The sequence below is a fragment of the Colossoma macropomum genome, unplaced genomic scaffold, assembly GCF_904425465.1.
Source record: "Colossoma macropomum unplaced genomic scaffold, Colossoma_macropomum, whole genome shotgun sequence".
Classification (NCBI taxonomy): Eukaryota; Metazoa; Chordata; class Actinopteri; order Characiformes; family Serrasalmidae; genus Colossoma; species Colossoma macropomum.
In genome coordinates this window covers 11,299,811-11,312,765 of record NW_023494804.1, presented here as the reverse complement: position 1 = coordinate 11,312,765, position 12,955 = coordinate 11,299,811, and the positions used below count along the sequence as shown (strand labels likewise).

Sequence of the window (12,955 nt, the reverse complement as noted above, 5' to 3'; positions counted from 1 at the left end):
AGCAGAACATATGACTTGTCATTGCTTGCTATGATCAAAGTTTAATGTTGTCAAAGTTTAACACTGCGCTCGTTCGTGCAGGTTCAGTGCCCTCAACCTGGCAACCAGAGTGAGATTTAAATCGGGGGAGGACAGGGGTGGGGGCAGACAACTCCATCTAACAACAACCCATTTTAAACGACTGCTGTGAACATGACATATTGCTCCTTTAAAGGCAGAGTGGGTAATATTAGCTATTGTGATATATATGTGGTCTGTGGATTGGGTTAGTGAACATTTTGTTAGTCTGTTTATTTTACAGCTGCAGACTCTCTCACTAATGTTATGCCCCATAATATCGATGCTGCATATGATAACAAATTATTAAAGTTTAGTCCTCTGTCATCCGGAGCTCTAACACAGTGAAACATGCCTAACATTATTTATTTTTGAATCAATTATTATTATTCATTTTAAGATAAACAGATACATTTTTTCTATGTTTATCTTAAAATTAATAATAATTAATAATTAATTTAAAAATAAATAATTAATGTTAGGGATGTTTCACTGTGTTAGAGCTCTGGATGACCGAGGACTAAACTTTATTAATTTATATATATATTTTTTTTATATGAGTATAGATGTCTTACATATGCATTCTGGCAATATATGCATGTGTTTGTGTGTGTGACAGAGCGAGAACACTTAAGCTTAATGTCTGAGGGGGTACGGTACTGTCAAAAGTCTGGGAATTAATGTTCTAAGGCACTAAAGATTCCAACAGAGAGACAATTGTGTTTAATTAGGCTGGTTTAAGCAGGGTTCTCTGTGGTGTTACCACATTAGCTTCTGTGTTGAAAAGGGCTACTGGAGGTGCTGCAAATGTTGACTGAGAGGACCCTCAGTTTATCTGTATTTGCAGAGCATTTTTCTACGCACACTGAAAATGCGGTAGTGTGTGAAAGCAGCTCCTTGCAAATTTTTTCTCCTTTTGGGAATGCAGCCCTCCCCATGCCCACCCGGCCCCAAGATTGTTAGACCAGAGGTAACAGAGCACAATTTATAATGCCATTGGGCTCCAGGGCCCACCATGAGCATCTTATAAAGTGTCTCAAGTTTGAGTGTTCCCCAAAAGTCAAATCTGCATTGTTAAATTTCAGAGCATTTATGAGATGTTTGGTGGTTACTGCCCTCGATCCCAAACTTGACTATGGGTTTTAAGGAGAAATTTTTTAGTATTCAGTGCGAACCCTGTTGCCTTCTGTGTCGCCACAGTAGAACTGTTCGGCCTTGGTCTTGCCCTGCACCACTGGGTCCACCGCTTCCAGATGAGATGGGTTGGCCACCAGGGAGAGAGTAATGTTGCGATCGGTCACACGGTTGATCCGCCTGTGATACATCCCCAGATGATATTTCACATCTCCAGAACCCTGACAGCCAGATACCGAAAGAGAAAAAAGAAACACGAGACAGAGACAGAGAGCAAAATGATGACAAAGAATTCAAGGCTGTTTGCATTCCAGACAGCATGACAGTGAAGTATGTGGAAAGAATGTCATTACAAAGCTATGAGTATATAGTTTCATTTCTCTCATGTGTTGCACACTTCATTTCTAACATCATGCGCTATACAGGCACTGTATGTAACCGAATTATTCGTTCACTACACAGTTTACTAAACCAGGCTATTTTAAACTAGGCTGCAGACGGTATTGGTAAGCTGGAATGAGGGAAAACAGCCAACCTCATCAGCAGCTTCCAGCTTGGAGTCAAACTGACAGAAGATCTGCTCAAGCTCTTTACGGATGACGTTGGCCAGCACATTCAATCGCCCCCTGTTGGTAAGAGTGCAGGAAGATGCATCTTACTCATGCAACTAGTAAAGTTAGCTGGAAGTTCCAGCTTCACACAGCAAGTTGAGCCTTGACTATTAAATAATGCAAGCATTCAAACTGGTCTGAAGAACTTCAGGGAATGGCTACCTGTGAGGCATGCCCAGGATAACACTCTCCACGCCGCTCTCACTGGACTTGTCAATGATTGTTTTGAGGGCTGGAATGAGTGACTCACAGCCCTCCAGTCCAAAGCGCTTCTCCGAGGACCACTTCCTCTGCAGGAACTCCTCAAACCTTTTGGAAACACATTGAGTTGCAAATTACCACAGAAAACTCTACCCACTAGAAAAATGGTGCACAGTAGCACTAAAACAGAGGTAAATAACCCTTTACATTACAAGGCCCACAAACAAACACTAGAAAGCAAGAAAGCCCAAAGAAAAGTGAAACTTTCTTTGCTCAAAAAATATAACACAAGAAGAAAACTTCAGGAAGTGGTTTATTTCTGACACTAAAAAGCTGAGAATGATTACCTGAACAATAATTTGTCCAATTTGATTACAATTACAGAAACCAAAATTTGTAGAGATTTTAAACAATAGAAAATAGAACGGCGAAAAGAAATTTATTTTGTGGTTGAAGCTTTAGTCAGACTCAGAGACGAAGAGTAGGCCAGAGTCAAGACTGAGGCCTGATTAAAATTTTTTCTGAACACAAAAAGGGGGAGAAAAAAGGACTGAAATTCATGTGTAGTTTAACATGATAGGTAAAATAATTATAATAAATTACTATTGTTATTAAATTGTTTAACAATAAGTTATTAAACAGTGTTCAACTCCGAATTCTATTTTAAAGCATAAGAAAGTAAGGTTAAACATACTTCTCTATCCCTTCTTGAACTTAATGTTATGCTATATAAAAGAGTCAAGTGAACGAGCGAAACGTCAGGAAAGGGTGTATATAAAAAAAAACAAAAATAAATCATCAAAACCGCCAAAGCTGCTTTGTGTGCAGTAGTTGCAGGGCTTGTATTAATACTGTATCATGTATTTCTGTGTCAATTACTTTTTCAATGATTTTCATGACAAAGTGCTATGAAATTAGGACACTACAGACCACAGGCTCCCCTTCCAAATAGGCCAGATGGTTGAGAAACACTACATAAAATCCTAACTTTTTAAAATCCTATCCTAACTAACTGATGTACAAGAAACCACAATGCTGCTCCATACTAGATGAAAAGGAGAACTTCCCCTAAAATGAATATGAGGTTTGGCTGACCTGGTAGAGCGGACCATGCGGGCTAGTAGAGTCCTTTTCTCCTCCAGAGTGAACTGCATCACGCCAGGTTTCTCAAACTTCTGCCTGATCCACTGGCACTGATCCAAATCATTGATGAACATGAACTCCACTCCAATGTGCTGACAATATGCCATCTGCAGGCAGGGGGCAGCACTTACACATTATGTGAAGCACATAGAAATGCAAAGCCAGATTTTACTGTGCAAAGCTGGATGTTCCACATTCTTCCACCACACACTGAGGGAGCTCATAACAATACCAGAAGATTAAACCAAACGTATAAAGGGATATTTATGATGCTAACAATTAATGAACTGATTTTACAAGACACACTTGAACATTTACTTTCATTCAATATTAGCCATTTAGCATTAGCATTAGTTTGGGCAAACTAACCTTTGAGATGGAAAAAAGGAGTATGGCTCAATCAAATTTTTTTACAATGCTACCAAAAACATGTGCGTGTGTACCTCTAGGCGGCGAATGATCTCCCTGAGTGGCAGGGCGCTCTCAGTGCCCCCAATAAACGTAGTTGTGGGGAGTCTAAACACTGTGTCCAGATCTGCCTCATTCAAACCATAGAAGCCTGCCAAACACACAGATAGGGGAGAAGGGGGCAACACAGTGAGTGAACATCCAAGAGAAAAATAAAGGAGAGGAAGTCATGTTAGAGGGTAAAAATATTATGAAATTAAAGCCAAAAAAAAACTTTTGGTGTACTGATTGGCAATGATTTCACAGACATGGTACAAGGACATTTGAACAGATGCATGCAGAGAACCAATAAAAGCAGTTCAACCATAACGATGAAGGAGAGAAGAAGAGGAGAGTAGACGTGAGTGGAAGACTTTGCTATTTATTATAAGGAAAGAGACGGGGATGAGGGTCAAAAGTGAAAACTACCATTTTGTTAGACTTACTTTAACACAAGGCACTCTGTCCACATACAATACTGTGCAATAATTAGAGACAACACTTCATGTATTTAATTTCCAATCAAAACTGCCCTTTGGCACAAGTTTATACAGTCAAAAGGGTCATTAAGTACAAACCGCTAATGTTTCAGCACAAAACCTCAACACTATAATTTTATTTCCAGTACACAGTGTGCACACCCTTTGCCTTTATTATAGTTTCCATTCTTTCCAGAAGACTTGCTTTCACTTTCTCCACTGATATTTTTCCCCACACTGGCAAAGTTCAGTCTTAGAAGTTGCATTTTCTGCTTCTCACAATCCAAGTAATCCCAAACACATTCAATGATGTTCATGGACATCACATTCAAGGACTCTGGGGTGGCCAGTCCATTGTTCCGAGAACACTGGCAGCTTCTTTCCTATTTCCTTTTTCTATTTTCCTTAAAATTTTTGTCCATTTCCTTTTCCCAGTAATGGCTGCTTTAGAGCTACACATACTTCTAGACTCATAGCGTTAAGCTGTCTCCTCACAGCAGAAGGATGGACAGAATCATCTGTGGATGTGTGAATTTGAACCTAAGGACCGTTTTGCTTAGAAATAAATGAAAGGTAGCCTCTGACTTTTGCAAAGTACCTCTGCCTCCATGTAGACTATGGATCGACAATGACACTATCCCCCAATATTTTTTCAACTGAAGAGTGGAAGGCCAGAGACCTTTAGGTGGCAGTTGGCAAGATCTGCTGGCTACAAGCCAACTGGTTCAAAAACATGATACGGTATAACTGTACACTTCCTGTAGTACACAGTGAGTTTCTGTTCACTCTCATCAAACTGCTTGCTCAACCCACATGTAATTGAAGCATTCAATACCTACTGTATGATTAGCTGGCCACAGCTATCTGAATTCTGTCAGTTACATTTTGCTTGGCTATTCACACGACTGAGTAACGCACTTCCATGCAACAGGTTTATCAGTCTGACTGAAAAAAAACAGTTTGCAGTCAGTTACTCTGCAAGCATAAAGCTTTCTGGAGCAACAGCTGCTGGACTGAAAACAGTTTGTGAAGTTCATGGAATCTTTGTGCATGTGCTGACACACACAGATTTTTTGTTCTTGTAGCCCCACTTTGAAAATCGCCTGCCCCTATACATCGCACAAAACCAGTGGTCTGTGACTGGCTGTTCTGCATCTCAATCAAAAGGCACCTTCCGGTCAAACTGGGTGGTTCTTATCCATGTTAAGGGAGGAAATTCACCAGACTCTTTGACAACAGGCTTAAGTCTAGCTTGCAAGACTAATTCTAACCTTACATTTGCTCTCTATTATACATACACAAGGTCAGAAATGTGACACAAGATGTTAACTAATGGGCAATATGAATAGACTGTACCATTATTCAAATCATAGGATGGTGGATAAGGGCAAATAAGCACTTGCAACAGCAAAAAGGTCAAAAAGCATTACAGTAATATGAAGGAACCAGTCAAATACTGGAGTTACGTTACATAAGGAGTACAGCCTTAGGAAAAGAGAACATGTGTGAAGACCGATCCTGTCTGGGGACAGTCATGTCATTCGTGTTGGCGGGAAGGCAATGTGCCATATATGTCACAGGGGTTACATAAAGGAGATTCTGCTGTGCGACGACAATATACATCCAAACACTTTTGGAAAATACAAATATATATTAAAAAGGACGAATACTTACTCTACCGCTCAAAAACATTATGTGTGGGGGAGTTAACTGGCCATTTCAAACAAACAAAGCATGTGTGCAATTTCTACCAAATTACCCCAGATAGCGCAGATCGAAATGTCATAATATTCATGTCAGTGTTAAGATTAAAATTACGTCCAAACAAGGAAAAACAAAATTTCAGGTAATGACAGACGAACAAGGATTATCTAGTAAAGTGAGCCCATCAGGTTAACAAATGCTGCCCAAGAAGACAGAAGTCTTTGGACAGAACTCTCACTGCTTTGCAAGAGCTACTTTCAAGTTATTTCATTTTCCTTCTCCTTGTAACTAGGCCATTATCAGAATTGTAGCGCAGTTGTTCTGTTTTGAGCTTGATGATAAAGGAACCGTGCCAAGTCAGATCTATTTCAGTGGGTAACCATGTCTTTCAGTCAACAACAACAAAAGTTTGCATTGTCTACTAACAGGCTATGTCATTACATTTCCGTGAGGTCGATTCGAACAGGGCTACTATTACCGAGGGAGCTCTTATTACTTAGCAGCACTGCAAAAACTATGGACATGGCAGATATATACTGGATTAAAATCACAGATCTTGTGTCAGATTACAGCACTGCCCCAAGTAAAACTAGCTTGGCTTGAGTAGGACATAATATTAACAGGGAATTAACAGAAACCTAGGACTAGCTAAACCATCTGACAGTCATATCTCCAACAGTAAGGTCACAAAAGTCGTTCTTTACAAATTACTAAATCTGGGGAACAAAAAGACAATCCCAACCTGATCGATACATCAAAAATCCATCCTGACCAATACAGCTCACAGCTCGCCCAAAATATTTCAGACTCTGGCGCTGTATCCAGTATCAGTTAGAATTCTGTGAATGCTACAAATTACACAGTTATGTATCCTCACAACCCAACAGATTACTGTATCATCCCACTGTATTGCATCATACAGGCTTCAACTTGTACTACTGAAGCTGAGCACTCGCCTGAATAAACCAGCGACTGTGGCAGTGCTGCTACACTAAACGAACTGCACACAGGCTCAATGGATGCTGGACAATGCAAGGTTGAAAAGCTGAGGGCTGAGTCAGGAAAAGGGAAAGCACTGACTCCCCTTACTCTGCATTCTAGTACTCTGCACTTGCGCGGCACAGCGTTGATAGCAGCCTGTAGTGTGAAAAAGGGGAAGAAGATAGCATTGGTACTTTCATATTCACGGCTGGCCATGCGCTAATGCGTGAATCTACAGAGTCAATTCACCATTCGTGCCATCTGACGTCTGGCGGTTTTGCGGTTGAAGTAACTGAGATCTCTGATAAGATGTTACGAACCTAAAAACACAATGTACTGGGAGTGTCCAGGGCTCAGAATGTTTCCTGGAGCCATCTTAAAACATTGAACACCCTCTAATTATATTTTAGCATCACTCATGTGAGTTTATGTGTGACTAAACTCTGCAAATGGCAACAGAACAATACAATCGAAAGAAAAAGACTGCCATTCACAGCATAAAGGCACACAGAGAGTCTGGGCAATACCAGTGCCACGAACAAAGCATTCTGGAAAAGTCTAGAAGAATGCAGGTGACTGTCCAACAAAGAATGCAATCGCAGTGCGACATCAGATAAGAAATATGATAAGGTAACACAGAGAAATGAGAAATATGTGATGAAACACAGTGGTAAACATGCCCCCGTCCCAACTTTTTTGGAGTGTGATGCTGGCATCAAATTCTAAATGGGCACATTTAAAAATAAATAAATAAAGTTTCTAAGTTTGAATATTTGATATGTTGTATGTATTATTTTCACAAAAACATAGGGTTTTAAATGTTGCACATGGCTGCATTGTATTTTTATTTACATTTTGCACAGCGTCCCAACTTTTTGGGAAACGGGGTTGTACAATAGGTACATAAACAGCAAATATTCCCCTCTCCATGCTGACAGGAAGAAACTGATATTCCCTGCTAATCACATGTCCCGCCAATCTTCCTCTGCTGACAGTGCAATAAACTTGATTTCTGCTTTCTGTCATTCACCAAATGCAAACATTCAAGTACTTTACACTGTAGGAATAAGACACACACATTACAAGCAAAGGCAATGCAAAGTGAGATTGTGTGAAATATTATCAAATATTTCAGCCCAAATAAGGCTGAGAAATCCCTCATTGAATATTTGCTGTGATTTTCTCAGCACATTAAGTACAGAGCACAGAGAAACCTGCTTAAACTGGAGAAAATAAACATGCTCATTTTCTTGACAGAAACATGTAGGTTTAATAACACACATTTTAAAAGCCTACAAATTGCTTCTTGTTTATAATGTGTGAATGGTTTACCTTCGCTACGTCTGTTGTAAACATGTCTTCTCGCCTCCTACAGAAGTGCTGCAGTAGTCTCTAGAGATTTTCTGGTTTAAAGACTAGGAAAAACCCTTCTGATGATGTATCTCGAAGGTGGGAGAAACTTTTGAAAAACTACAACTGCTTTGGGGATAGCTAGGTAGCAAGGTAGCTACCTGGCTTAGCAGACTTCTTATCTCAGTTTGACTTCTTTGCTCTGGCTGAGAGGTTTAAATTATCTCTGGTGTCCATTTTGTGCTGAATAAAGACAGAATTTTTGTTTTCTTTATGATTTCTTTTTTGATGACCAAGATTATTAAGAAGATTTTTTATTATATCTGTTTTGTATTTTACTTTAATATAACTATGACTTTAAAGTCATTAAGACCACTTATGTATTATAAGGGGAAGATGTGGCATGCAGTAAAGGCTACAACATTTTAGGATGGGGACCGCAATATATGATCTACTTTTGTGCATCTTAAAGTTGGATAGAACATGTTTTCAGACATTCAAACTGTTCAACTTGGTTATTAAAACGGACTGGATCCAAATACTATCATCTATCAGCTGAAGCTTAAAGCAGTGTGCATGGGCATGGAGCTTTTAAGGCATACAAAATTCAACAATTTAGTTCATAACCTTACCGAGTTTATTGGAAGATGTGATGATATCCATGGGTACGCACAAATCAAGATCTGCGTCCATAATTCCCAAGGGATCCAGCTGGGCAACGTGGTGCCCGCGTATCTGTAATAGTGCAGGATTTCAGGAGAGAGAGACAGAAAGACAAACAGGAGAGATACAGCAACAGCAAAAAAGAGGAAGAGACAGCAATCCAAAGGAAGATGAAGGAACAAAGAAGGGAGCAAAAGGACACAGTGAGAATCAAAGCAGCAAGAGAAGATGAGACAGAGGACAGAGACAAAAAGAAAAAAAAATACAAGCAAAATTAACACAGACTTGTTAAAGTTGGTCGGCATAGACACAACACACTGTTCTCACTGACATGATGGAACCCCACTGTAACCGGGGTATCGTCAAAATCTACACAAGTGATTCCCAAAGGATCGAGTTTGGCTACGTGGTGACCTCTCACCTGTGAACAATGCAACAGCACTCAAAGACTAAGCACATGTAGGACTAGTCTGTTATCTCACTCACCACATTGGATTGAGTGTGCTTGTGTAAGTTATTTGTTAGCATTTCATCATTTCAAGTCAATAAACTTATTTTAGCACCATTATGTATGAACAGTATATGCATTACACATTTTGTGACTAGAACAAGCAACGGCAAAATGAAGCAGCTAGAGCATTTACTTAGCTTGAGGTAATTATAAGAGAACAGCGTCAACATTCCATAGTATATCTCACTATGAGGAAGCACTTTGCCTCATACTGGTGCCCTTCTGAGAAAAGAATTAAAATTATTACTGTAATCAAAATTGAAATCAACCAAGTAGTAGTGAGCGATATTTCGATTAATTCGGGACACTGGCTGAAACTCTTGTTAAAGTTTCACTATGTAAGATTTGGAGGCCATTGGTGCAAATGTGTAACTGCACACAATGTGCAGAAGCACATTTTGTAATGTTAGTTGTTGTATGGACTCCTTCCCTGAATGGATTTGCCTGATCTACTACTGTCATCATAACTTCATCAGTGTAATGTTGATTTTGCGTTCAAGTCCTAAACACTGAGCCAAAGTTTCTTTTTGAGCCTGTGTATGTGACATTAATACATAAACACATATGACGTAGTCTGAAAAGCTCCTGTGAAATCTGACACAAGACCTCTGACTTTTAAATTTACTAATTTACTATTTCAGGTCATACAGGGTGACTCACAGCAGCGTACACACGCAATATTTTAGCATGTTTTTTTTTTCTCCTGACAGAGTAATGCAACTTTTATCATTTTTAACAAAACAGTCTTATATAATGCAGCTTTAAGCTATTAGTTTTGGCATAAGCTTTATTCCTGTATGCCACGAATATGCGCAGATAAAGCGCAGTGCAAAAGATGCTAAAGTTCTCCCAGTTATAAAAGTTACCTATACCTAAATGGCTGTGTCAGAGATGTTTCAGTAATCCCTGCAGTCAGTTGCATTCTGAGTTAACAGTAATCCAGTTTGTTATAGACAGAGCGGATATTAGAAAGGTATATGGAAAGACCGGCCGGACTCCTGGGGTTAGTTTTTAAGCTTAGCATGGACGCCAGCCGGCTTACTGCTCCACTGTTTCCAGCAGTGTCTGGTGGTCATAGATGTAAGCACAAGTATCTCAGAAACATCTGAGACGAATGACTTGAGAAATTCAGATGTAACAAAACATTTAGCTCCGCTTTATTTTACATTATACATTATTTGGCCATACCACCCACTACTACCAGATACAAAAGAAAATTCTTTTCAGTGATTGTGTTTTGGAGATTTCAAAACATATCTGGATTAATTAAGAATATGTAACAGCTGTTCACTGAAGCCTGTGTCTTCAGTAAAGCAAAGCGCTACCTGGTAAGCTCGAATGAGGGACTGCACTGCAAGGTGGTCCTCTACCAGTTTCTCCACACTGGGCTGAGCTCCTACCACTGCCTGGGCCTGAGAAAGTCCTGAGAAATTCACTCCCAAAGGAGGCGGGCTCTGATAGGCAGCACCTGGGGGAGCACCTGCGTTGGCATTACAGAAGAAGATGTCCCAAGACTGAAGTGACAGAAAGGAAATAAAATGAAAAACTATGTTAGTGATGAAACACATTACAATCAAAACACAAATCAAAAAAAAGCTCATATGGACATTTTTTTTTAATCTAATTTCAAATTTCTGCAGATTTCACATGCTGGAGTTCTAACAGAAATCCTTCTTTAACTTTGGTAACCTGCTTTTGATTACACTAAAGCATGTATATAGATGGAGAATAAAGTTTGATTTGAAAATAAAAAAGAAAAAAACTGTGAAACACCCTAAATGTTTTAATGACTGAATGAACTCACCAGACTCCAAATTCACTTGGCCAACAAACAAAAAAATAGCTAAATGATTCATATAAGTAAGCAAACACAGAAAATCAGGAAACCAGGTAATGTTTTGCTGGACCACTTACATTTTTTTTTTCAACCAGCTACTTTTTGGTCAAAAAATACACAATTCTTAAGGAATATAGGCTTGACACAGTGAGGATTAACCAATTTGACACAATAAGAGCTCCCAGTGATGGTAAAAACAAATTTACTGTCCATTTGAAAGCCTGCTGTTCATATATTTATTTCTCTTTTTCATCTATTTTTATTTTTCGTAGTGAGACACTAGTATTTCTGCATGTGAACGTAACTTTCCATTTCCATTAATACCACATTCACTGTACCTGGCAAAAAGCGACAGAATGCGCCCAGTGCTGCACGCCGATATCACACCTGTACAAAAAGACACCTATATGGTACACTGTACATCTTCTGGAAAACTTCAGATCACAGCATCAGGTTTCAGACACCAGACAAAACAGCTTCGGGTCTCATGCATCAGGCAAAACGGGTTGTTTTAAAAACGGTCTCAGGCGAAATGGCTTTGGAGATGGCATCAGCCTAAGCAGCCACAAACTCTCAGACAGCAAAACTCAGGTAAAATTCATAATTCCACTCTTTATAGCTATGTTTTGAGGCAAAACTAAAGATGACCTCAAACTCCAACCACAACTTTCATTCAACTGCCCTATTATTATGTTATTTTATTTGACAAAGATTTAGCTTCAACCATGGCTGAATAATTTGGACCATAAAAAAGAGAGGGAAAAAAATGCTCCAATAACTTGATTGCATACCGCTGGTGAGCTTGGGAAACATTTTTGCATTTCAACAACGGGTGTCAATGAGGGACAGATCAGTCATCCAGTCAGTCAGTGACTCATGCTGCTTTCAAGTGGTCTTGCTTATATTGGAAAAACAAGCTCATCAAAAGGCACCACACAAACACCCTTTGGTTGTTGGATAATGATGAAAAAAATTTTTGCAGCACAAACCAGACAAGTGTGACGTCAATGCAGTTTTGACCATGGTGGAAAAAAGAAGCGAACATTTCATCAACATCAAATATCACTGTACAAAAGGTCATTTAAATGGTAAAAAAACTACATTTAATTTCTGCTTCACTGCCTTTAAAAAAAAAAAACATAAGTCAAAACCAACAGTTGCCAGCTAGCTAATAAACCTCAACAACCATTTCACACCATTCATGTTTTGTTTACCTCTCACATAAACCAAAAGAATTTGCACACTGGATGAACGAGTTCCTCTTTGAAGGAAACAAATGCCCAACTTTCTCTTGAAAACAGCTTTAATGAAAGACAATGACTTTCGTACACTGGCACTTTGTATTCTGGACAGAAAGCTTTGCGTAAAACATTTTGTCAAAAGGCAATTTAGGTGCCTCTGCATCAAGCCAAAATGTTTGTTTAGTAACTGGATTCCTTGAACTCTGGATGTTAACTTACAAAACCAGTAACTTTCGCAACCCTTGTCAGATAAGCTTTGAGTGTTTGTGAGAACCCTAAGAGACACAAATTACAGGTTGCCGATATTAGCTCAAATTTAGACTACAATGTTTTCCACTATTTGTACAACAATATGACATCACGAGATACAAAACAAAATATAGTAGCAAGCGGCGATCTGCAGGTTCAAGAACGAACTGGTACAATGAGGCCTTCTGCCATTTTGACCAGTTAGGCCTAACAAGGCCTAATGCAGTTGGGGCCTTAGTTACAGAGAAAGGATGAAAAATCCAATGAAGTCAGAGTTTATCAACAGTCCTTCAAGTGTTAAGTAGTGGTCTTTAAACATGATACATGCTTAATTTCATAAGAACTGA

At 39.2% G+C, this 12,955-nt stretch overlaps 1 protein-coding gene across 2 annotated transcripts in view; it reads right to left on the bottom strand.

The window, feature by feature from the left end:
• ogdhb (oxoglutarate dehydrogenase b) overlaps positions 1-12,955 on the bottom strand; it is a 35,544-nt gene that overhangs the window by 11,355 nt on the left and 11,234 nt on the right. For both annotated transcript variants that reach the window (XM_036594936.1, XM_036594937.1), the window contains exons 3-9: positions 10,607-10,795; positions 8,740-8,842; positions 3,590-3,705; positions 3,099-3,253; positions 1,965-2,111; positions 1,727-1,817; positions 1,233-1,412 (exon numbers count right to left, since the gene is read on the bottom strand). In XM_036594936.1, the coding sequence (XP_036450829.1) occupies positions 1,233-1,412; positions 1,727-1,817; positions 1,965-2,111; positions 3,099-3,253; positions 3,590-3,705; positions 8,740-8,842; positions 10,607-10,795 (981 nt within the window). The remainder of the gene's footprint in view (positions 1-1,232; positions 1,413-1,726; positions 1,818-1,964; positions 2,112-3,098; positions 3,254-3,589; positions 3,706-8,739; positions 8,843-10,606; positions 10,796-12,955) is intronic.